We start from the raw sequence: 22,961 nt of genomic DNA on the forward strand, positions 1-22,961 counted from the left end.
CTCATTAAATCTAGGACCTCTAAAACACATAACTGAAATCAGTACTAGAGTCTGGTCTTGCCGTGCCCTGTGGTATCCCACTGGTAACAGTTTTGCTGTTAAGACATTTTCGGTCAAAAGCCAAGAATTAATTTAAATGGTCAACAATTTCCTACACTGATATAAAACTCTCCTAATGATAGGAATGGACCCCGGTGCCTTAAACGTACAAAATACGTACAAACTCCATGGTTTACACTGAACACCCGCTCTCTCTGAGCATCTGGAATCTGGGTACGTATCAAGCAGAGGCTACCTTTGTGACCAGCCCCTAATGAAAACTCTCAGGACGGGGTCTCCAAGAGCGTCTCAATTAAACAACATATCACACATGGTGTCAATCCTGTCGCTGGAGAAGTGAAGTGTGTCCTGTGTGATTTCACAAGTACTCTTGGAAGCCTGTGCCCGTCGTTCCCCAGGCTTTACTCTCTGTGCCTTTCTTTGTACCGATTTTGCTTTGTATCCTTTTGCTGTAATAAACCACAGCTGCGAGTACGACTGAATCCTCCCGGCAAATCACTGAATGGAGATGAGGGCTTGGACGAGTAATAATTGTAAACGAGTAAACAGTCCAGTCTAGAGTCAGCATTCCATTTGAATATACAAACGCATCACCAAAATTTCCTTTACTTTAGCAAAAAGTTAGAGTGAATGGATTACTTACGAAAACAGATCAAACCACTGCTGTTTTGTAACAGATTCCTGGCGTAAAAGCTTCAGAACAATTGGACGCATGAAATCCCATTTGTCTTCAAACTGAAGTGAACCTTTATTCTTTAAAAAAAAAAAAAAAAAAGATAAACAGTTTAATTTAAATGCAGTTAAATCAGAAGTGTCCATTATTTTTGTCTTTTAGAGTTAGCTAGAGAAACACAAGGCTGGACATGTAAAAGAATCGTTTTCTATAATGGAATCCCTAGAAAGTTAATCTGGTTTCAGAGAATCGCAGGAAGACACCACAAAAAAGAAAACTAATTGTACAAACGTGGAAAGAATTTCGCCTTGCCCAAGGACAACTTCTGACCTTTGTCCTTGACTTCTGGTAGTTAATCTGTGGGCTGTTAGAATGTACATCTGATAAGAGAGTTTTTGTTCACCTGGTAACCTTGGGACAAACTGGACAATCTAACAAACGTGATTCAGGGAGGGCGCTGGCCACACCTATGGAGTCCTTAGGGTGGGGGCTGACCAATCCAGAAACACCAGCGTAACTATGGGAGGTGGTTTTGGGTTAACCAAAATGGAGACCGAGATGATTCACAAGTAATCAGTCAGTCGTGCCTACATAATGTCGCCCCAATAAAAACTGTGGACATTAGGGGTGCTGACTGGCTCAGTGGGCGCAACATGCGATTCTTGATCTCAGGGTTGTGAGTTTGACCCCCAAGTTTGGTGTAGAGAGTACTTAAAAATAAAAATTAAAAAATAAAAACAAAAAACTCTGGAGACTAAAGGTTGGATGAGCTTCCCTGGCTAGTGTGGAGGCCTCTTTTAAAAAGTAAAGGGCCCACAGCAATCCCCTGACTGAATACCGACAGACCCACGAGGTGACCCACCTCTAACTATCCATAAGCCCTAACTGACCAATGGGCTACTTACAACCAGGCACAGTTACCAACAAAGGGGAAATTCGTTGTGTCCCCATACCGCCTCACCTTTCTTCTTTAAGAATAGCCTTCATCCACTGCCTCGTAGCAGACAGTCTCTCCTCGGCTGTCCTGCCTGCCACTCCCTTGCAATTCATTCAATGAACTTCTATCTCCTTGCTGCTGCCTTGGGTGAATCCTTTCATCGCCCACACCACTGGCTTCCACCTGATTGTCACCCCCCATTTGGGGGCCCCCATCTGTTCGAGAGGGCCACCACAGCTAGCAGGACCCAACACACACCGTCACACATCAAGGCCAAGATAGAGAGGTGATCTGACTACAGTGGAGAGGAAGAGGAAAGCTCCTTGTCTGGAACTCTCCTAGACTCTGCCCTATGTGTCTCCTTCTTTGGCAGATCTTATCTGTATCCTTTCTCATAATAAACCATATCAGGATCTATGAGTCTAATTAACTACTGAACCTCAGGATGGTTTGGGGAACCCTCCAAACTTGTAGCTGGTATCAGAAGTGAGGGTGGTCTTGTGTGGGGAGACTGAGCCTTCTAATTTCATAGTTGCCCTGAACTGCCCACAAAAAGTGTAATGAAAATCTACATAAACTGTGAAAACTGAAAGAAAAAAAAAACGACAAGAGAAAAATACCCCACTCCTTTTTTAATGCTAACAAAATACTTGACCGCGAACTGCTGAGAAGAGCACAAGAAATAGAAACTGTATACAGATGTAATGAGAACGTAGATGCCAAAATCTTAAACATTAGCAAGTTAAGGAAGTGGCATGTCAAAAGAATGGCACTTCATAATCACGCGTGGTTTATCCCACGAATGTGGAAGTAGCTCAATATTAAAAACGGTCATCAATTCATTACATTACTAACAAGACAGAGAGACTGTATGTGTTTAGTCAATTACTACTATTCCTTTTCAAGGTAATTGGGGCCACGGGACTTGCTTTCACCAATAAATTTCCACAAAAGTCACCAATTTTCGAACATGCCTATGAAACATTTACAAACACACCTATGAAATTCATGATTGCTTTCACTATATATAACGTTGCTGAAGATGACGCTCACTTATAGCAGATAAGGTTCCAGACTGATGGCATGGGACCCGCAAATTCCCTGAAATTATAACCCAGGAGAGGTTTCTAAGCATGTGGTCTAACCAGAACCTACACCAGAATCACCTGCTTGGTAGTTTCACATATACATTTCTAAAACTTACCTCAGACCTACTGGATCAGAATCTCTTAAATTCAGAATCAGCATATTTAGCTAATCCATGATAAAACTACATAAAAATGTTGGAGGGTTTATGACCAAACACAGGCTAAGAACTACTAACACTAAACTCTTGTGAAAGCAAGTGATGCTTCTTGCATCCACAGACAATGTTTCTTTTTTCCTTTTAATCTTTTTGACAAAGGTAGACTGTCACATGCAGTGCTGCATTCGACATGTCTGGAGTCCTGGAAGCCTGACCACCCTACGCTACAAATGGACCCTGAGAGCTTGTTTGGAGGCTCTAGCAGAGGAGGACGGCTCATATACCCTTGACCAAAGAATGGTCCTCCTCTTTTGGCGAAGGTCATCCCCTTCAACCAAGCGTGCACATGAAGAGGGACGCACATGAGAGTGGTGGGGGAGGAAGGGCACACCCACCTCACCGGCCAGATCAACCAAATCAACCCTGGTAATCGATGAGATGACAGAGGTCACAGCCAGATCATGCTCGCATCCTGTATCCATGAACAATGATGATCCTAAAAGTTACTGAACTGTCTTGCCGCAGGTACCTATCTATTTTAATCACAGTATTCTTATTATAAGCACCCACGAGTGTATTCACTCAAAATTTTGTGCGAGGGTTAGTTGTGCTTCTCCCCTGAACAACTAGTTTGTTTTTACCTTATGGACTTCAGTGAATCATGTAGGTAACTTTCCTCTCAGTGTTGACTATGGAGAAATTCAGAGTTAGATTTGTAATTCTACGGCATAAATTCTGTGTACTAACCTCACGGCCGGCTTCACTTTTCCTATTGTTCCCTCTGAGGGAGGAGCATGCAAATAAACAAGTTTGAAAGAACCACTGCAAGTTTTCTTGACTGAGACAGGCAGACTCATTATATATGCCCTTAATTAGAGGATACATTATAATGTCAACTAAGTCCATTTCCATAAGCAATTTTGGCAATTTGTAAAATTAAACATGGTATAAATCTTATAATTAAAAATCAAAAAGGTACAGAGAACTGGAGTAAACAGGCCTTTGAGATAAATACTCGTTAGACTCTGAAATCTATTAGCTATGGCAAAATAACAGGAAATACATTTTGGGTCTTTGTTTGTTGAAACATTTTCCCCAATACTAAATTAAAAACAGAATGCAATAGGGGCGCCTGGGTGGCTCAGTCGGTTGAGCGTCCGACTTCGGCTCAGGTCACGATCCGCGAGTTCGCGAGTTCGAGCCCCGCGTCGGGCTCTGGGCTGATGGCTCAGAGCCTGGAGCCTGCTTCCGATTCTGTGTCTCCCTCTCTCTCTCTGCCCCTCCCCCGTTCATGCTGTGTCTCTCTCTGTCTCAAAAATAAATAAACGTTAAAAAAAAAAAAAATAAAAATAAAAAATAAAAAAAAAAAAAAAAAACAGAATGCAATAACTGAATGTTTTCTATTATTCTTTGATCCAAAAAATGGTGCTCAAGCAATTCTTTGGTCTATTCTCTGTTAAACTGAAGAGCACTTCATTAAATCATAACTAAGCAGCAGGACACCAAATCTATCTACAAAAGAGAGTGCTTTATTAATATGTGAAGGGACTTTCCAATTATGAACCCTGATTTATGAATGCTTCCATTGGCTAAGTGAAGGCTGCCTTATCTCTATTAATTTGCTGCAAAGTCTCTTCTGCCTTCTTCCACTATTACTCAGAACAGCAAGTAGGCTGAACTCACCAACTGCTACTATCTGGGAATATCTCACCCCCTGGCTCTTTCACCAAGAAGATTTCAGCATCTGCCACATCCCTGCCCTCTATCCTTTCTTTCTTTCAGCCCAACTCCCTCCCTCACAGGTATTCTTCTCAAACACACAGAAAGGTTATGGGGAAGCCAGGGAGGGGCAGGTCCTGAAGGATACCTCAGGAAAGAGTATTTCAGGCAGAGGAAGCAGCCCTTGTAAAGACCAGAGTAGGGGCACCTGGGCGGCTCAGTCGGTTAAGTGGCCAAATCTGGCTCAGGTCATGATCTTGAAGCTCGTGAGTTTGAGCCCCGCATCGGGCTCTGTGGTGACAGCTCAGAGCCTGGATCCTGCTTCGGAGTCTATGACTCCGTCTCTCTCTCTTCCTCTACCCCACTTGTGCTCTCTCTCTCTCTCTCTCAAAAATAAATAAATATTAAAAACAAATTTTAAAGGAGGCACTAAGCAGGATTTCCTGACAGTATGCATCTGGGATGAGAGAAAAGAGTAAAGCATGACTCTAAGGCTTTTGTCTGATATGTTAAGACCCACAAAATGGGGTCCACTGCAGGGGCCCAGCCCATGTCCAAATCTAAACTAAGTCAGCCTGCAGTTGGGGAAAAACCTGACTGCCAAGGAAACCTAACACCAATCACAATCCTCCTACACAGCTTTAGTTAGCTTATTCTACCCTACAGCAGAGGACCTACTTGCTTTATATGGAAAATCTCCAACATCCTAACCAATCAGGCCCTGTTTTTGTCCTGCCTCTTCTAACATTCTATAAAGCTTTCGCTTGCCACAAACCCTTTAGGAAGAGTGTTCCACGGGTTGTTAGGCACTGTACTCCCTCAATCCATGGATCATCTTCCCTAGCATCAAGGGCATCAAAGTTGTTACCTAACTGTTTTAGTTTTGTCGTTTGACACATCCAAGAAGTATGGCACTGCCGTCAACTGAAATGGAAAAAACTGTAGATGGAACAGGCTAAGAAGGAAAGCCCTGGAGTTTGATTTCAGACACATTACACCTGACACATATATTAAACAGCCCTTTGAAGATGTTGAATTAGCTGTTTCATAAGAAACTCTAGAATTTATAGAAAGGTCTAGGCAGGAAATTAAAATATGCAAGTCACTGGAGTACAGATGGGTTTTACAACTTGTTACTGTCACTACCAAGAGAGTGAATATGAGAGAAGAGGGCCAGGCTCGAGGCCTTAGGCACCCAACATGAAGGGGTGAGAAGAATAAGAAATAAGAAAGGAGATGGAACAATCGCAGAGGTGGCAAGAAAATCAAGAGCACAGGATTCTGGAAACCAAGGGAATAAAGCGTATCAAGGAAGGGGGAGTGATCGAGCGCAGCACATGCTCCTGGAAGATTATGTAAGAGGACTACTGAAAAACCAATACGGAAGTCATGGAGACCTTCGTATTAATAATGTAAGAGCAGTTTTCATAGAGCGGTAAGGACAAAAGCCGGGGAATGGAACTGAGAGAGAAAAGAGAAAGAAAGAAAACTGGAAAAGTACAGACAACTTTTGGCAGTCTTACTGTAAAAGAGCACAGAAGTGGCATGGTAGCTGATGCAGAGAGGGAGACAAAATTTCTTTTCAGATGGGACGGACACAGTATATTTTTATACTGATGGGTATATTCCAGGGTATAACACTGATGACGTGAGAGAAAAGGAAGGAAAGTGCCGGAGAATGTGAATTGAAATTTAATTTGCCCAGGGTAAGCAAGAAGGAAAGGGGCACAGGGCGCAAGGTGGAGGAAATAACTCTACCGTAAGAAGGTAAGGCAAAGTACATACATGCAGATGTTAGTAGAAGGGTAGATGAAGTAAGTACCACTCTCCGAAGTTCATTTTTGATTACTTCACGTTTTCAGTGATGTAGAAAAAAGGAAAATGCCTTGGAAGACAGGTAAGGACATACTAGAAGTTTGAGAGAAAAGATGTGAAGCAGATACTGAGGAAAGTAGAATAAATGACCAGGGTAATGTGACGGGGCTCATTTATAGAGTGTGGTCATGGATTTCAAGTGAAAAAAGCACTGGATCAGTAGAGTGGCAACGGAGGTAGCAAGTAGCAGTCAGAGTTTATGTTCTAAAGGGGGCACTAAGGAGGCTTTCCTGGCACATTCACAGGTGCCAGCACTGGAAGATGGAGATATAGCTAACCGGGGTATAGTTTTCCCAGGTGAAAGGAGACAGGAGCAGGGTAACCGAGGTGTGTTCAGGGCACTGGTAACAATGACTGAACAGAGAATTTATGCTGATAAGAGCGAGACAAAGGACATCAGGAAGAGAGACAGAGCATTCTTCTTCCACCCATGATGGAATAATGACAGCCAGATCTCCCCTCCTGCCGCAATGGCTAGAGAACCAAAGGGCAGTATAGGACAGTACTTCCTGAGAAAACTATCATAGGGCAGCCCTACAAATGCCCAAACATGCCTGGTTTCCAGACCTCAGCACAAGCAGGGGAACGCAAACAGCCTGGAAGTTTCACTTAGGAGCCAGAGTTCAGAGTTTAGACAGGACAAGGTGACAAAAATTTGTGGCACAGAGTACTAGAAAAAAAAGGGACCTGTGCAAGAGAGGGAGTTCCGGAGATAAACAGAGAGGTGTATCAAGGCTTTGACCCAATACTGACTTGCACATGTGTGTGAGAACACTGTCAGAGACTGGGGAAAGGCCCATGAGAAAGTAGACACAACAATCAGCAGGGCTCATAAAGGGCTACGAAAAGTTTGTGTTGCTACTAGCCAGAATAGAAATGCTCCTCAACATGCAAGACATTCGGTAGAGTCCTTAGAAAGGCACTGCATCTGTAGTGGAGCCTAAGTAGCCCTACCCTGTTGTTCCCAACCCACTATTACAAAACTCGAAAGCAAGCTTCAAAAAGATCAACCTGATTCCAAGTAATTTAACTGTGTGAAAGCCAGACCCTGAAATATTTAAAGCATCAGATCCCAACATATAAAACAATGTCTAGCATCCAATCCAAAATACCAAGCAGGCAAAGAAGGAAAATATAACCCACCATCAAGAGAAAAAACCCATCAACAGAAACTGACCCAGAAATGACATGAATTATAGTTTTAACAGAGCATGACATTTATCCAGCTATTATAAATATACTTTGCACGTTCAAGAAAATAGAGGAAAGCATGAACATCACAGAAAGATTTTTAAAAATGATTATCAGGGAACAGCATCATATGACCTGACTTACATATAACCAGAGTCTTGGGGGATGGGAGGGTATTTAAAGAATTAAAAGCCAGGGGCGCCTGGGTGGCGCAGTCGGTTAAGCGTCCGACTTCAGCCAGGTCACGATCTCGCGGTCCGTGAGTTCGAGCCCCGCGTCAGGCTCTGGGCTGATGGCTCGGAGCCTGGAGCCTGTTTCTGATTCTGTGTCTCCCTCTCTCTCTGCCCCTCCCCCGTTCATGCTCTGTCTCTCTCTGTCCCAAAAATAAATAAAAAATGTTGAAAAAAAAAATTTTAAATAAGAATTAAAAGCCAAAATGTTTCCTAATTTGATAAAAACTATAAACTAAAAACTATAAACTTATACAGTAAGGTGATAGAATCAATGAACTGGAGGCCCTTTTGGAGCCAGATTACTTGAATAATACTTGAATGAGTTAGAAAGACAGGAGGAGTCTTGACAGAGTAGGATACTTGACACTGACATTATAGAAGGGTGAAATTTTAAAGTTTATTTATTTTTTTGAGAGAGAAAGATAGCACAAGTGGTGGAGGGGCACAGAGAGGTGGGGATAGAGGATCTAAAGCAGGCTCTGCACTGACAGGAGAGATCCCAAGGCGGGGCTCAAACTCATAAACCATGAGATCAAAACCTGAGCCAACGTCGGAAGCTTAACTGAGCCACTCAGGTGCTCAAAGGATGACATTTTTAAAAATGTTTTCATTATATTCTTAACATTTTTCTTTAATCATTCCCTTATAATATTTTCCACTTTTCTTTCATTGCAAACACATGGCATTTTGCTAATTTGGGGTTATAGCCAACAATTTTTTTAAAAATTTTGTTAATATTTATCCATTTTGAGAGAGAGAGAGAGAGAGAGAGAGAGAGAGAGAAAGCGAGTGAGCAGAGAAGGGGCAGAGAGAGAGGGAGAGAGTGAGAATCCCAAGCAGACTCCATGTTGTCAGCACATAGCCCAATGTGGGGCATGAACTCATGAACCATGAGATCATGACCTGAGCTGAAATCAAGAGTCAGACACTCAACAAAATGAGCCACCCAGGCGCCCCCAATAAATTTTTTATATGTGCTATCTGTGATACAAAAGAGGATCTCCTTTTGTTAATCTCCACAAAGCTTCTTTCACATTTCCTTGGGTAGTCTGAATATCCGATAACTGTAAATATGAGTTATTTATTTCTCATATTATTTAACTTCATTATAATCTTCAATGTACATCAACCACTTTGATCATTTTACTTTATAAAATCTATTAATTATGTGTCAGGTACTATTTTAAATACTGACAAGCACTGGGGTGCATAGGTGTTTCAAACAGCTAAGCGTCTGACTCTGATTTCAGCTCAGGGCATGATTTTATGGTTTTTGAGTCTGGGCCCCATGTTGGGCTCTGCACTGGCAGTGTGGAGCCTGCTTGTGATTCTCTGTCTCCCTCTCTCTCTGCCTCTCCCCTGCTCATTCATTCTCTCTCTCTCTCTCTCTCTCTCAAAATAAATAAGTAAACTTTAAATAAAATTTACAAGTTTTAATTCATTTAATCTTTATAAATATCCTAGGTGTTTGGTATATTATTATTCTCACTTTATAGATGAAAAAATTGTACACTGTACCTGAAATTAGGTTAGGTTATTTCCCTAAGGTTATAGATAATGAGTGGTAGAGCGGGGATTCAAATCCAAGCAGTTTAGTTCTGTTAGTTCTGCCACATTCTTAACTACTTCCTGGATCTTTCTTGAATGAGCAGTAGAGGGACTTGCAACGTATGGGTCGGAGCCAACCCTTGACTTGATTTCATTTAAAAAAAATGCAGGAAAAAAACCCAAAAAAACTATGATTATAAAAATTTAGTGACCATCTAAAAACCACAAGATAGAACCATCACTATAAAAAGAGACTTAGTTATCTTCAAACGTGGTACAGAAGGGAAATAATACTATTTTCCAAAAAGCTAAAAATCTTTCTCCATTGAAATGAGACATTTCACAGTACGCTTCCCTTTAAAACCTTTAGTTTGCAGGGGCACCTGGCTGGCAGGTGGTAGAGCATGTGACTCTTGATCTCAGGATTTGAAGTTCAAGACTCACATTGGGTGGAGACATTATTAAATAAAGTCTTAAGGGGACCCTAGGTGGTTCAGTTGGTTAAGCATCCGACTCTTGATTTTGGCTCAGGTCATGATCTCATGGTGGTAAGATCAAGCCCTGTGTCATGGAGCCTGCTTGGATTCCCTCTCCTTTTCTCTCTGACCCTCCTCCATTCTCTCTCCCTCTCTCTCTCAAAATAAATAAATAAACATTTTAAAATAAAATAAAATCTTGAAAGAAAAAGACCTTTAGGTTTCCTTTATAAAGAAAAAATCCTTTTTAAAGAAATTTTGATAGTCCTTGAATTTTTAGAAACCAAAACAACTAATTTTAAGGAAAAAAAAAAAGAAAAAATAACAGTACTGATAGAAGAGTTTGAACTTATTTGAGGGGTTTCTTCATCATTTATGTATTACATTTACTCATTCAACAAATGTCTTGAGTGCCCACTACACATGAAGAATTATGCTAGTCACTGGGACTTATAAATGAAAGGTCTTCTGGGGCACCTGGGTGGCTCAGTCGGTTAAGCGTCTGCCTTTGGCTCAGGTCATGATTTCACAGTTCATGAGTTCGAGCCCGGCACTGGGCTCTCTGCTGTCAGCGCAGGGCCTGCTCTGGATCCTCTGTACCCTTCTCTCTCTCCCCATTCCCTGCTGTCTGTCTCTCTTAAGAAATAAACAAACATTAAAAAAAATTTTTTAAATAAATAAATGAAAGGTCTTCCAGGAACTCACACTCTAATATAGTGTTCCTTAAATTGTGGTTTATGGATTCCTAGAAGGGTCCCAGGATATACTTTTGAGGCTCAAAACTATACAAATAAATTAATTTTATGTTCTTTTTTTTTTTAAATAAGGTATTAATGCAAGTAGAGTCTGGATCATTTGTATGACTTTTTAACCAAGCACTAACCACAAAGAAAGGAATTGATAAACCGTACAATATAAAAAAATAAAAACTTTAGTCTTAAAAGACACCATTCAGGAACTGAAAAAGCTACCCACATAGTGGAAGAAGTATTATTTCTAATACATATATCCAAGATAGGCTCTTATCCAATATATGTAAAGATTCCAAACAAAGCAAAACATGTGAAGATTCCTAAAAATCAGTAAGAAATGAAAAACAATCCAATGTAAAACTTGGCAAACACTGGTAGAGACCCTCCATAAAGACAGTATCTACATGGCCAATAACCATATGAAAAAGCACCCACCATCATTAATCATCAGGGAAACATATATTAAAGTCATGAGAAAAAATCACTATAAACCACCAAAAAGGCTAGAATAGAACAGAATGACAATACCAAGGATTAGACAAAATTCAGTGCAACAAAAACTCTCAAATGTGCTGGTGAGAGTGTAAAGAGGAAACTCTTCAGCAGTATCTATGAAAGCTAAACATATGCATACTATGTGAACCCCCAATTTCATGTCTAGGTATGCTTCCCAATGAGCTGCACACATATGTCTACCAAAAGACATCGTATCTCAATTCACAATAGTAAAAAAACCATAAACCCCTAAAAGTCCATCAGCAAGAGAATGGATAAATTGTGAAATATTCGTAACAGTGGAACACTATACAGCAACAAAAATTTAACATGTAATAAGAGGAATCTCAAAGAAATCATGTTGAGCAAAAAAGTCACACACAAGAGTACACACTGGCTCCTGAACAGACAAAACACACCTACAGTTATTAGAAGTCAGCATAGTGATTACCTTGTGGAAGGGGTTACAAGTTAGAGACTAGCACAAGACAACAGAGAGGGGGCTTTCAGGGATACTGTTAAATATTCTATTTCTAGATCTGGGTGTTGATTATACAGGTATGTTTACTTTATAAAAATGCATCCAACCATAGACTTATGATTTGTGTGCATTTCTGTATACAGGTCATATTTCAACAAAGCTTACTTTAAAAATGGGCATGCTAGTATTGTTCATTTAAAAATTATTTTTTTTAGTACTGTATTTAATTTGTAACATTTTATTTTATTTTATCATTTCATTTCATTTCATTTCATTTTAGAGAAAGAAAGTACTCAAGCAGGGGAGAGGGGTAGAGGGAGAGAAGAGAATCTCAGGCAGTCTCCATGCTCAATGAGGAGCCCAACACGGGGCTCGATCTCAAAAACGGTGAGATTATGACCTGAGCCCACATCAAGAGTTGGTTGCTCAAGTGACTGAGCCACCCAAGTGCCCCTTGTAACTATCTTTAAAAAAAATATTTTTTAATATTTTTTATTCTTGAGAGACAGAGACAGAGCACAAGTGGGGGAGGGGCAGAGTGAGAGAGGGACACAGAATCAGAAGCAGGCTCCAGGCTCTGAGCTGTCAGCACACAGCTGGACCCGGGGCTTGAACTCACATGCCATGAGATCATGACCTGAGCTGAAGTCGGACCTTTAACCAACTAAGCCACCCAGGCACCCCATGGAGAGAACCTGTGACTCTGATCTCAGGGCTGTGAGTTAGAGCCCCATAATGGGTGTAGAAATTACTAAAATATTTAAATAAATTTTTTTTAAAAGTTGCATTTGGAAGAAAATAAAGTTTATTATTTCTATACATCTTCTTCATGATAACAAAGGTACAAGAAAAGTTAAAGGAGAAGTTGAGTCAAGACAAGAAATAATATCACGCACACAATTAGAATTATTTTTTACTCATCGGCACTCTTCCACTCCCAGAACATTTTGACGACACAGGGAATTTAGTTGGTTTAAGATTTGTATTTGTTCCCTCTGTGAAGTTCTGATCCTACTGATTATGAATTATATTCAATGATGGCACCCTAATTACTTTCCAAAAGGAATCCAATTTGTGTATTTATCTTGGGTCTTTCCTGTAAACAATGAGGCTAGCTATTTGAATGTTGGGTTCCTATATGGTCTGTGAGCCACTGGTACTCCCAGTTATGTGATTTTAAAACTACATTTGCAACCCCCATTAACCAAAAGAACCACAAAACTCCAGTATATATTCAAATCCTGGCAATTCTCACTATGTTTCAGCCACACCAACCTTTTAAAGGTGCTCCTTAAATATGCCAAGCTCACCAGTGCACCTCAGGACCTTTGCCCTGGGCAGAATGCAGACCATTCAAGTCTAGCATCAGTATTGCCCCACAGAGGTCCTAAGAAAACTGCCTTTCCCCCTTTCTTCTCTGCACATCCAGAACCTAGATCTTAAGCATACAGGAGATTTAATTTGGCTTTGAGACTGAAAATTTTATGTTTTTTTTTTTATATATGTTTATTCACTTTTGAGAGAGAGACAGTGTGAGTGGGGGGGGGGGAGGGCAGAGAGAGAGGGAGACAGAGGATCTACAGCAGGCTCTGTGCTGACAGCAACAAGCCTGATGTGAGGCTCAAACTCATGAACCATGAGATCACGACCCAAGCTGTAACCAGACACTCAAAACCCACTGAGCCACCCAGACGCCCAGAGATTGAAATTTTTAATGTAGAGTAATAGAATTGTTAATTTTCCTTTTTTAAAGTAGGTTCCACACCCAGCGGAGAGTTCAACAGAGGGCTTGAACTCACGACCCTGAGAGATCAAGACCTGAACTAAGAGTCAGATGCCTAACCAACTGAGCTACCCAGGCACCATGGGTAACAGAACTTGTTTTAAAGACCAGAAAGTTAGGAGATGGGGCTGAAATGTCATCAAGTGGCAGAGAAGGAAAACTCAACAGAACATAGTTGAAAGCAATATTTAGGGGAACAAATTTATTTTGTTGTAAGACAGTGCCCCCAGCTTCTAAACACTCTTGATTATACTGTTTTCATCTCAGCTCTCATTACTGCAAAACTACCCCATGTGTTACTTCTTTGGTGTCGGTATTGACACATTTGAATAGAAGTTCCAAAGACTAAGGACCCTATCTGTCACATTCCCTACTGTATCACAGAATAGTATCCAGCACAGAATACACGCCTACATATTTGCAGAATGAACAAACCCTGTACAGAGATCAAATATCCCTGAAGTTACTTGTAAGTACTACATCTATTATGACCAATGTTTTAACCTGGGCTGTAACTTGTTTGGGTGTTTACACAGTCCATCAGGTGCCAATTTATTCTACCTACTATACCAAAGCAAGAGTCAGATGGCTTTCTGTGACACGACTGGGTTCACCAGGACACCTAGCAAAACATCTAATAAGAAACACCTGTCTTTGTCTATCTCTCTTCTCCAGCCTTCTCCTCTGTCCACCAGACGGATGTCTAGCGTCCTCCTGATAACCTCCTGCAGTCTAAAATTCCCCTCTTCTAATCCATTGATAAACAACTGATCTCTCAAAGTTCATCCTAAACTGTCACATTCTGTTAGTAGCAATAATTAATATACATCACCTCCAGATAATGGTAATTTTGTTCACTCATTTCTCTTCACAGAATATGAACAATTCTCACATTTACATTTATCATTGCTTTTTAAAATTTTTTAAATATTTATTTTTGAGAGAGAGAGAGCGAGCACGAGCATAAGTGGTAGAGGGGTACAGAGAAAGGGAGACAGAGAATCCAAAGCAGGCTCTAGGCTCTGAGCTGTCAGCACAGGTCCCCACACCAGGCTCAAACCCATGAACCACGAGACCATGACCTGAGCTGAAGTTGGATGTTTGACTGACTGAGCCACCCACGTGCCCCATCACAGTTTTACAGTAACTAATTCAGTCTACTATTCCTACTTCCACCTCTACCCATGGCCAACGATCATAACCCTGAATTCCTTTTTTCCCTAAGCTGTGTCAAATGTAAGCATGTCTCTAGGACAGGACACTGGAGGGAGGGCAGGCCCCCTAAGGATCATGTGCCTCTTACATACCCATTCAGAAGGGCAATTTCCCACAACTCAATGAAAACTGACGAGCTAGGTTCTTAAATAAGGCTCTCATTTACGTTCAAATACAAATTAAAAGGAATCATGCACTTGGGTATCTTAACCATTCACTGACAACATTCACATCTTGATAATCACATCCATAATTCCTTGCCAAGCATGTTCCTGACTCAGTGCTTTTACACGGGCTGTTCCCATTCCCTCTACATGAAACTCTTCAAACATGTACAGGCTTCTTCCCTTGCTTCATTCAGGTCTCCAGTCCAATGTCCTCTCCTCAGAGGCCTTCCCTCATTAGCACAGCAATTGCACTATTAGATGTTTACCCAAAGTTTCAAAAATACTGATTCGAAGGGACACATGAACCCCGATGTTTACAGCAGCATTGTCAACAATAACCAGATTATGGAAAGAGCCCAAATGTCCATCGACTGATCAATGGACAAAGAAGATGTGCTATAAATGTATGGCAAGATTTCATTCTTTTTGATGGAATATTAGCCATCAAAAAGAATGAAATCTTGCCATTTCCAACAACGTGGATGGAACCAGAGTGTATTATGCTAAGCAAAACGAGTCGGTCAGAGAAAGACAAATACCATTAATTCACTGATACGTGGAATTTAACAAACAAAACAAATGAACACAGGGGAAGAGGGTGGGGGAAAGAGATGGGGAGGCAAATCATAAGAGACTCTTGGGGGCACCTGGGTGGCTCAGTCGGTTAAGCATCTGACTCTTAATTTCAGCTCAGGTCATGATCTCACCGTTGGTGAGTTCAAGCCCCACATCAAGCTCAGAGCTGTCAGTCATTCTCTCTCTCCTTGCCTCTCTGCCCTTCCCCTTCTGTCTCCCTTCCTCCCTCTCAAAACAAACTTAAAAACAAACAAACAAACAAACAAACAAAAGATAAGAGATTCTTAACTACAGAGAACAAAAAGGGTTGATGGAGGGAGGTGGGTAGGTGATGGGCATTAAGGAGGGCACTTGTTGTCTTGAGCACTTGGTATTGTATGTAAGTGATGAACCACTAAATTGTACTCCTGAAGCCAATATTACAGTATATGTCAACTATCTAGAATTTAAGTAAAAATATGGAAAAGAAAAAAAACCCCACCAGATTCCTCTCTATCCTTTCCCTAAATTGTTTTTCTTCATAGCATATACCTGACCTATAGAATGTATTTGTTTATATGCTTTTGCCTCTCTCTCCATAAAAAATATAAATTAAATTTAAAAAAACTTTTTAATGTTTATTTATTTTTGAGAGAGGGTGAGAGAGAGAGACAGAGCTCGAGTGGTGGAGGGTCAGAGAGAGAGAGACACAGAATCGGAAACAGGCTCCAGGCTATGAACTGTGAGACTATGACCTGAGTCGAAGTTGGATGCTTAAGTGACTGAGACACCCAGGCCCCCCCCCCCCACCTCTGTGGATCTAATTAGAAGGGAACAGAACCAGAAATTTCTTCTTTTAACCAATCAACACTCACTCACAGAGCGTCTACAATGCAGATACTTCACTCGACTCCTCTTTTTAAGCAATTATCACTCGTTTATGGAGCACCTACCATAAACGATCACTGCAGTTGATGGTTAAGGCATCAAGATTAATAACATAAAGTCCTGCAATAATGGGGCTTACAATCTTGGAAGGGAGCTAGATATGTAAATAGATCATGCAAATAATATATAAGTATATATGCATTATGTATAAGTATATGCTTGTAAGCATACTTATATGTATATACTTATATACACGTGTACACACGTGTATATGTATAAGTATGTAACTATTATGAAAATAACATATAAGTACACAAATATATAATATATAAGTATACAAGGATATAATATATAAGTATACAAGTATATAAGTATACAAATATATAATATATAAGTGCTGGAAAAAACCTGATGTAGTGCTCTGGTTATGCAGGGCAGGCAACAATTTGAAAAGAGAGCTCTAAGAAGAAAGGAGGAATCTGGCTGGGTCTTAATGACTAAAAATGAATTTAACAGGCAAATATTGAGGGATAGTGGGATACTACTGAACCAACAAGGAACCAGCCAGGTAGAGGTAGGGGTGTGTGAGAGAAAGAGAGAAAGAGGGTGAGAGGGAGAGAGAGAGAGGGGAGAGAGGAGAAGAGGACATGGGAGGGAGACAGATATTAGGGAGAAGACCCAACTGGAAAGATATCAAAGAATTTGAACCATCAAAGGTATGTGAGCAGGAAAGTGATATGGTCAGAACTGTGTTTTGGTCCAGAGCTCAGATCAGAGTTAAGAGATAAAAATAGTGAAATCATGGGAGTTAAGACTGCCCCAGAAACAGAAGGACAAAGATAGAAAAGGGCTGAAGATTAAATCCCAAGAAATAACTACATTGGGGAGGACAGGAGGGAGGTCAGAGAAAAACACAAGTGATCTGAGAGACGGGACACCAAAAGAGAACCTCATAAAAATTAAAAGGGAAGCAGAGATAGTCATCAACAATATCAGAAGAGAGGATGGACGTAACATTTCGCAATCACGAAGTTGCTATTGCTCTTGAGACAGACAGCTTCACTGTAAGCAGGTGGGGGTCAGGGGAGAGTCGGGTCACAGTTAAAGAAAAAGGTGTAGAATTATAAAGGCAGTGAGTGGGGGCCACCTTTCAAACAACAGTGAGAATGAACGGAAAGAGAAAAAAGGGCAAAAGTTTGTGGCCAAAGCAGAGTACAGGTGAAGTTTATACCAGGAGACAGGGGAACTTTCTTATCCCTATAGAAGTGAGGAGGAGACTGAAACAAAATCACAGGGAATGTACTGACAAGTCCTGGGGGGGGTGGGGGGGTGGGGGGTGGGAATGAAGGCTGAAGAACAAATGGAAGGAAGCAATACAGTGGGTGCCTTGAAAAAGAGGAGACTCTAAGGGAAACTGGAAAAAATGGTGATACTGATCAAGGTTAAGGGCACTCCAAATAACTGAATAAAGTAATAGGCTAAGAATTAAATGGGGTGGAGACTTGAAAAATAAGATCTAAACAACTGCTATTTGGGGTAGGATTCTCAACTAGAAATGAAGAAAATAGCAAAGAGCACTTAGGGCCTAGATACCGCAAAAGCAAAGGAACAAGAATTATATGTTAAAAAAACAGAGTAGTAATATTGAAAGGTTTTAGGCAAAATAAACCCCCCAAACAACTGATAATTGTTTATGACAAAACATACACCACCAATCTCTGTATATTCAAAAGACTTCCAAAATCCAGCCATAGTCCACTTGCTTTAAACAAAGTATTATATCAAATTCCAATATTAAAAAAGTAGGTGGTTTGTATTGCTTTGCCTACTGACTTGCAAGTTTCACATCAAAGTTTCGATCTTGTTATCTCTCAAAACATATTAGCTATCCCTCCAAACGGTCATCCACAAAGTCCAAAATCTTAACTTCACCCAAGTTACTGGCAAACAGGAAAAGAACTTATTTTTTCAGAAGAACACTGAAAGCCTCCCTTCAGGGTTGATGATTTATCACTTATCATTTCTTCAGGTACAGCTGTTTAACTGATAATGAAGCAAATTCTAACTGTTCTCATCTAGCCCATGTTTCTCCATTGTGACCCCAGGACATGACAATTTCGGCAAATATGATCTGGTGAAATCTAACTGCACAACGTCTAAGGCATATTTCTCTTGTGAATCACGCTATTCGTCCTATCAAAAAAGCAAATAAGGCTAACGTGGCCACACCCAACCAGCTCTGTCTCTATTCAAGGGTACCCCCAGACTTGAATTTAAATGAGCCTATGAATTATGTTATGGGTCTACCCTGGCAGGGTCTCACTACATTTCTCCAGGAAGACAGACTGTTCACTTTTTATTTTTATTTTATTTTATTTTATTTTTTTAACGTTTATTTATTTTTGGGACAGAGAGAGACAGAGCATGAACGGGGGAGGGGCAGAGAGAGAGGGAGACACAGAATCGGAAGCAGGCTCCAGGCTCTGAGCCATCAGCCCAGAGCCTGACGCGGGGCTCGAACTCGCGGACCGCGAGATTGTGACCTGAGCTGAAGTCGGACGCTTAACCGACTGAGCCACCCAGGCGCCCCAGTTCACTTTTTAATTAGTTACTTTTTGTTTTTAAGAGAGAGAGAAAGAGAGACATGTGCACACGCTGGAGAGGAGAAGAGAGAGAGAGAGAGAGAGAGAGAGAGAATCTGAAGCAAGCTCCACACTCAGTGCGGAGTCCAACACAGGGCTCTTATCCCAGGACCCTGAGAGCACGACCTGAGCCGAAATCAAGACTCCTATGCTCAACCCACTGGGCCACCCAGGCACTCCTAATTAGTTACTTCCGTTAAGTATAAAAATGAGACCACCTCTCTCCCCACCCCCAAAAAGAAAGAAAAAAGGCAAAAAACAAACAAAAAACCAATACAACAGTTTTCTGGCCAACTTGAACATGGAAACTTTTGGTGATACAGACAGAAGAATCAAATGTCTATTTATAACGTTCACTACGTTGGTTATATGTATTTTTTTTTTTTATTAAGTTTATTTATTTTTGGGACAGAGAGAGACAGAGCATGAACGGGGGAGGGGCAGAGAGAGAGGGAGACACAGAACCGGAAGCAGGCTCCAGGCTCTGAGCCATCAGCCCAGAGCCTGACGCGGGGCTCAAACTCACGGACCGCGAGATCGTGACCTGAGCTGAAGTCGGACGCCCAACCGACTGAGCCACCCAGGCGACCCTGGTTATACGTATTTTAAATCGCAGACTTTGTTAAACAATATTCAGAAATTCCCTCTCCCCCTTTTCAACACTTCATGAAACAATTTCACTGAAAAATTTCCAGTGTGACTTCGGCATGTGTCTTCATGTTCACTGAACTGAATGATTCATTCACCTGTTTTTTCCAAAGCATTACCACCTTCCTTTAATTTACAAACGTTGTCTGAGTTAATATGAAGTATTATATGTAATATGACGTATATATAATATGAAATATTATATACAGTATTTCAGAACTTCTTGAATCCCTGTGAACTTTTTAACCTGAGTCCTAAATGCCCATTTTCTATACCTTCAAGCAGTCTTTTCGTTCTATAGGTGGGCGTTGGGTACGAAGAATCGTAATCCCGACAAGGTAAGCACTCTTCTAGTATTTATGAAGTCGCTTAGCTTGGCAAGGCTTTGTACGGAATAGAATAAAGCGACTTTCTCTTTTCTGAGAGATAATTCTTTGGGGGGGGGGGGGGGAGGAAGGGCCTTGATTTACATCCAAGTAATCATCAAGTCAAAAAAAAAAAAATCACAAAGAATCGCGAACCCAAATACTTCTTAAGCACAGTTCAATGAATAACATTAACTACCGCTTATGTAAACAGGCAGAGGCACCAACAGGCGCCTTCAGAACTTTTCGTTCTGACCCGATCAGAACTCTGCTATACTGTTACAAAAGGAGGGTAGAATGGGTTACTCGATGCCCATGAATTCGTTTTCTGAGAGAAACAGCAGTCGTAGTAACTCAAGTTATTCGTGTGTATTGTGTACGAATTCCCCGCCAGTCAATGTTTTAAGCCTTTTGCATACATTAACTCAATCTTAACGATGCTCCTATGAAATAGGTGCTATTGATAACGCCGTGGGATGGGTAAGGAAACCTAGGCACAGAGAAGTTAAGAAACTTGCCAAAAGTCACACAGCTTCTGAGTGGCAGGCTAAGCGGAAGCTATACCGCCTCTTACACTAATAAAATTAGGTCTACATTTCCTAAGACGGTCTCACCTGTCGGACAGTTATCATCAGTTGCCTAAAGGAGACCTAAGCGAGGTGCCAGCATATCTTCATGTACTTCCTATTATCCGTGTGCCGTGTCTTCTCCTCCTCCCAACTTTTTAACTGATGGGAGAGAAGACGCTCCTGCGGGCCTAGCCCTTCCCGGCCTTCCCACGCGCTAACTAACTCGAGCCGTTTCCTCGGATCCCGTAACTTTCCCAAGCTCCACACCGCCGGGAGCACTTCCTCGCTCGGTCCTCCGGCTGCACCGCACCGGGGTCGCGAGGCACTCTCCCAAGGAAAAACCCGAACTCCAGAACCGGAGAGCAGGAGGGAAGGCGCAGAGGGCCGACAGGAGAGCCCGGCCCCGCTCGCCGTGCGGCCGGGAATCGCTGGCAGACTAGACGCGGCGAACAGAAATTCAGAAGGTGGGAGCGGGGAGGGGGAGGGGGTCAGTCAAGTCATTGAAACCTACTGGGCAGCATTTTCTCGGATCGCCCTCTCACGCGTCCCGGGCGCCCGCCTCGGAGAGAGCCGAGACCCCCGAGAGCGCGCACGGCCCGGCGGGTCCGGGCGCGGCAGCACCGCGCACCCGCCGCCCCGGGGCCGGAGCTGGTCCCCCGCGCCGGGCCTCGCACACCGCGGCCGACCGGCGGGGCGGACGGCCGGCGCCTCCCGACCCCAAGGCCACAGACCCCCACGTTCCGGCCCGCGGCGGCGGACGGCCCCCGAACGCTCCCCCTCCTCCGCCGCTGAGCCCGAACCGGGCCTCTCCCGGCGAGCCGAGCCCAACGGGGGCGCGGGGTCCAAGCCGGGCTGCGCTGAGGGTCTTACCTTTAACAGATTAGACGTCGCCATGTTCCTTCAACTTAGCGTCTCGCGAGACGGCGCGAGATTTCGTGGCGCTCCGGGCCAGGCCCCAGGCGGAGGCCGGGGTTCCCGCCGGGGTTCCCACCGGGGCCGACCGGCCCGCCGGCCCGCACCGGGGGGTGTGCTCGGCACCGCGGGGGCGTGCCGACAGCGCTGACCTCGTCCCGGGCACCTGGAGCTTCCTCACTCGTCCCCCCTACATGGTCACCGGAGCTCCCCCACGCGAAAGAGCTCATGCAAACGCTCGGGGAGACGGCAGCGGCGAATGGTGACGAGGTAGCGGGAGCCGACCTGAATTGGAAGAGGAAGCATCGACTCCACGAGCCTCCCCACTCCTTCGGATTAGCCTCTGTGGTTGCACCCGCAGCGGCCACGGGCAACGAATTTAGCACGGCTTAGGCCGGGCAGCTCAGGTTCCGCGGCCGCGTCACGTGACGCGGCGGCCGGGGACGCGCTCGGGAGCGAGCGTGGGAGCCGGGATGCCTCGGAGGGTCGGGAGGCTGTGGAGAGGGCGGCAGCACGCCCTCTGCTGGCGGGACCAGGTATTTTCTCTCGTCCCCCAAAGCCGGGGATGGGGTGTACCTGGAGGGGCGCGATCCTCAAGGAAATGCTTCTGACAGCTGGGCTTAGGTCCGGGCAGCTCATTCGGTAAGAACTGGCGCCTCGAAGGCGTCCAGTAAATGTTTGTGCAATGACTGCTTCAATAAGTGCGCAAAAGCGTGAACTATTAATATTTCCAGTCCAGAGTGCCTGGCACTGAAATAATGAACATTCATCTTGGATTTCCCGTGGGCACATGATTCCAGAAGGTACTAACCATAACGTCCCCCCAAGCTTTAGCCCTTCGGACCACAAACCACTGGCCCAGATAAGAGAATATAACTCACAGAAAACCGACAGTGTACCTGGAATTATATGATGCGTGTTTATAAACAGTATTCATTCCTACATGCATAATATATTAGGAGGGAGGAAAATTAGATCTATGGAGTAAAATGCAGCCAGGAACGGGCATGAAGTTTGCAACTTTGCATAGAATGATCCAAGCAGGTCTTGCTGAGAAGATGACTTTGGAGCAAAGGCCTGAAGGAGGTGAGGGACAAGACCAGGCCATGTGTGGAAGAACATTGCAGATAGGGGGAACCCTGCGGCAGGTTGCCCAGACTGTGGGAACAGCCGTGAGAAGGTGGTGGCTTCAGAGCTGCGAGAGTGAGGAGAGCATGAGCTCATTTAGGACCTCGTGGGCTGCTGTAATAAAGACTCGCTTGTATCCTGAGTGACATGGGCCATCAATCACGCGGGCTTTTGAGCAGAGGGGTGGCATGATGAAACCCCTGTTTTCAGGGCGCCTGGGTGGCTCAGTTGGTTGAGCATCCGACTTTGGCTCCGGTGATAATCTCATGGTTTGTGAGTTTGAGCCCCACATCGGGCTCTGCTGACAGCTCAGGGCCCGGAGCCTGCTTCGGATTCTGTGTCTCCCCCTCTCTCTGCTCCTCCCCTGCTCACACGCTGTCTCTCTTTCAAAAATAAATAAAGA

The 22,961-nt window shown here is 43.1% G+C and overlaps 1 protein-coding gene across 2 annotated transcripts in view; it reads right to left on the reverse strand.

The window, feature by feature from the left end:
• Positions 1-21,854, reverse strand: part of CUL5 (cullin 5) — a 96,522-nt gene extending 74,668 nt beyond the window's left edge. Inside the window, exons 1-2 of one of the 2 annotated variants that reach the window (XM_078432703.2) lie at positions 21,389-21,854; positions 704-813 (exon numbers count right to left, since the gene is read on the reverse strand). In XM_078432703.2, coding sequence (XP_078288829.1) covers positions 704-813; positions 21,389-21,412 — 134 coding nt within the window. In that variant the 5' untranslated portion in view covers positions 21,413-21,854. Of the gene's footprint in view, positions 1-703; positions 814-2,723; positions 2,747-21,388 lie in introns of those variants that run through there. The other variant, XM_078432704.2, reaches the window with a different exon arrangement.
• Positions 21,855-22,961: the final 1,107 nt, after the last annotated feature.

The sequence above is a fragment of the Panthera onca genome, chromosome D1 (genome assembly GCF_046562875.1).
Source record: "Panthera onca isolate mPanOnc1 chromosome D1, mPanOnc1 haplotype 2, whole genome shotgun sequence".
Classification (NCBI taxonomy): domain Eukaryota; kingdom Metazoa; phylum Chordata; class Mammalia; order Carnivora; family Felidae; genus Panthera; species Panthera onca.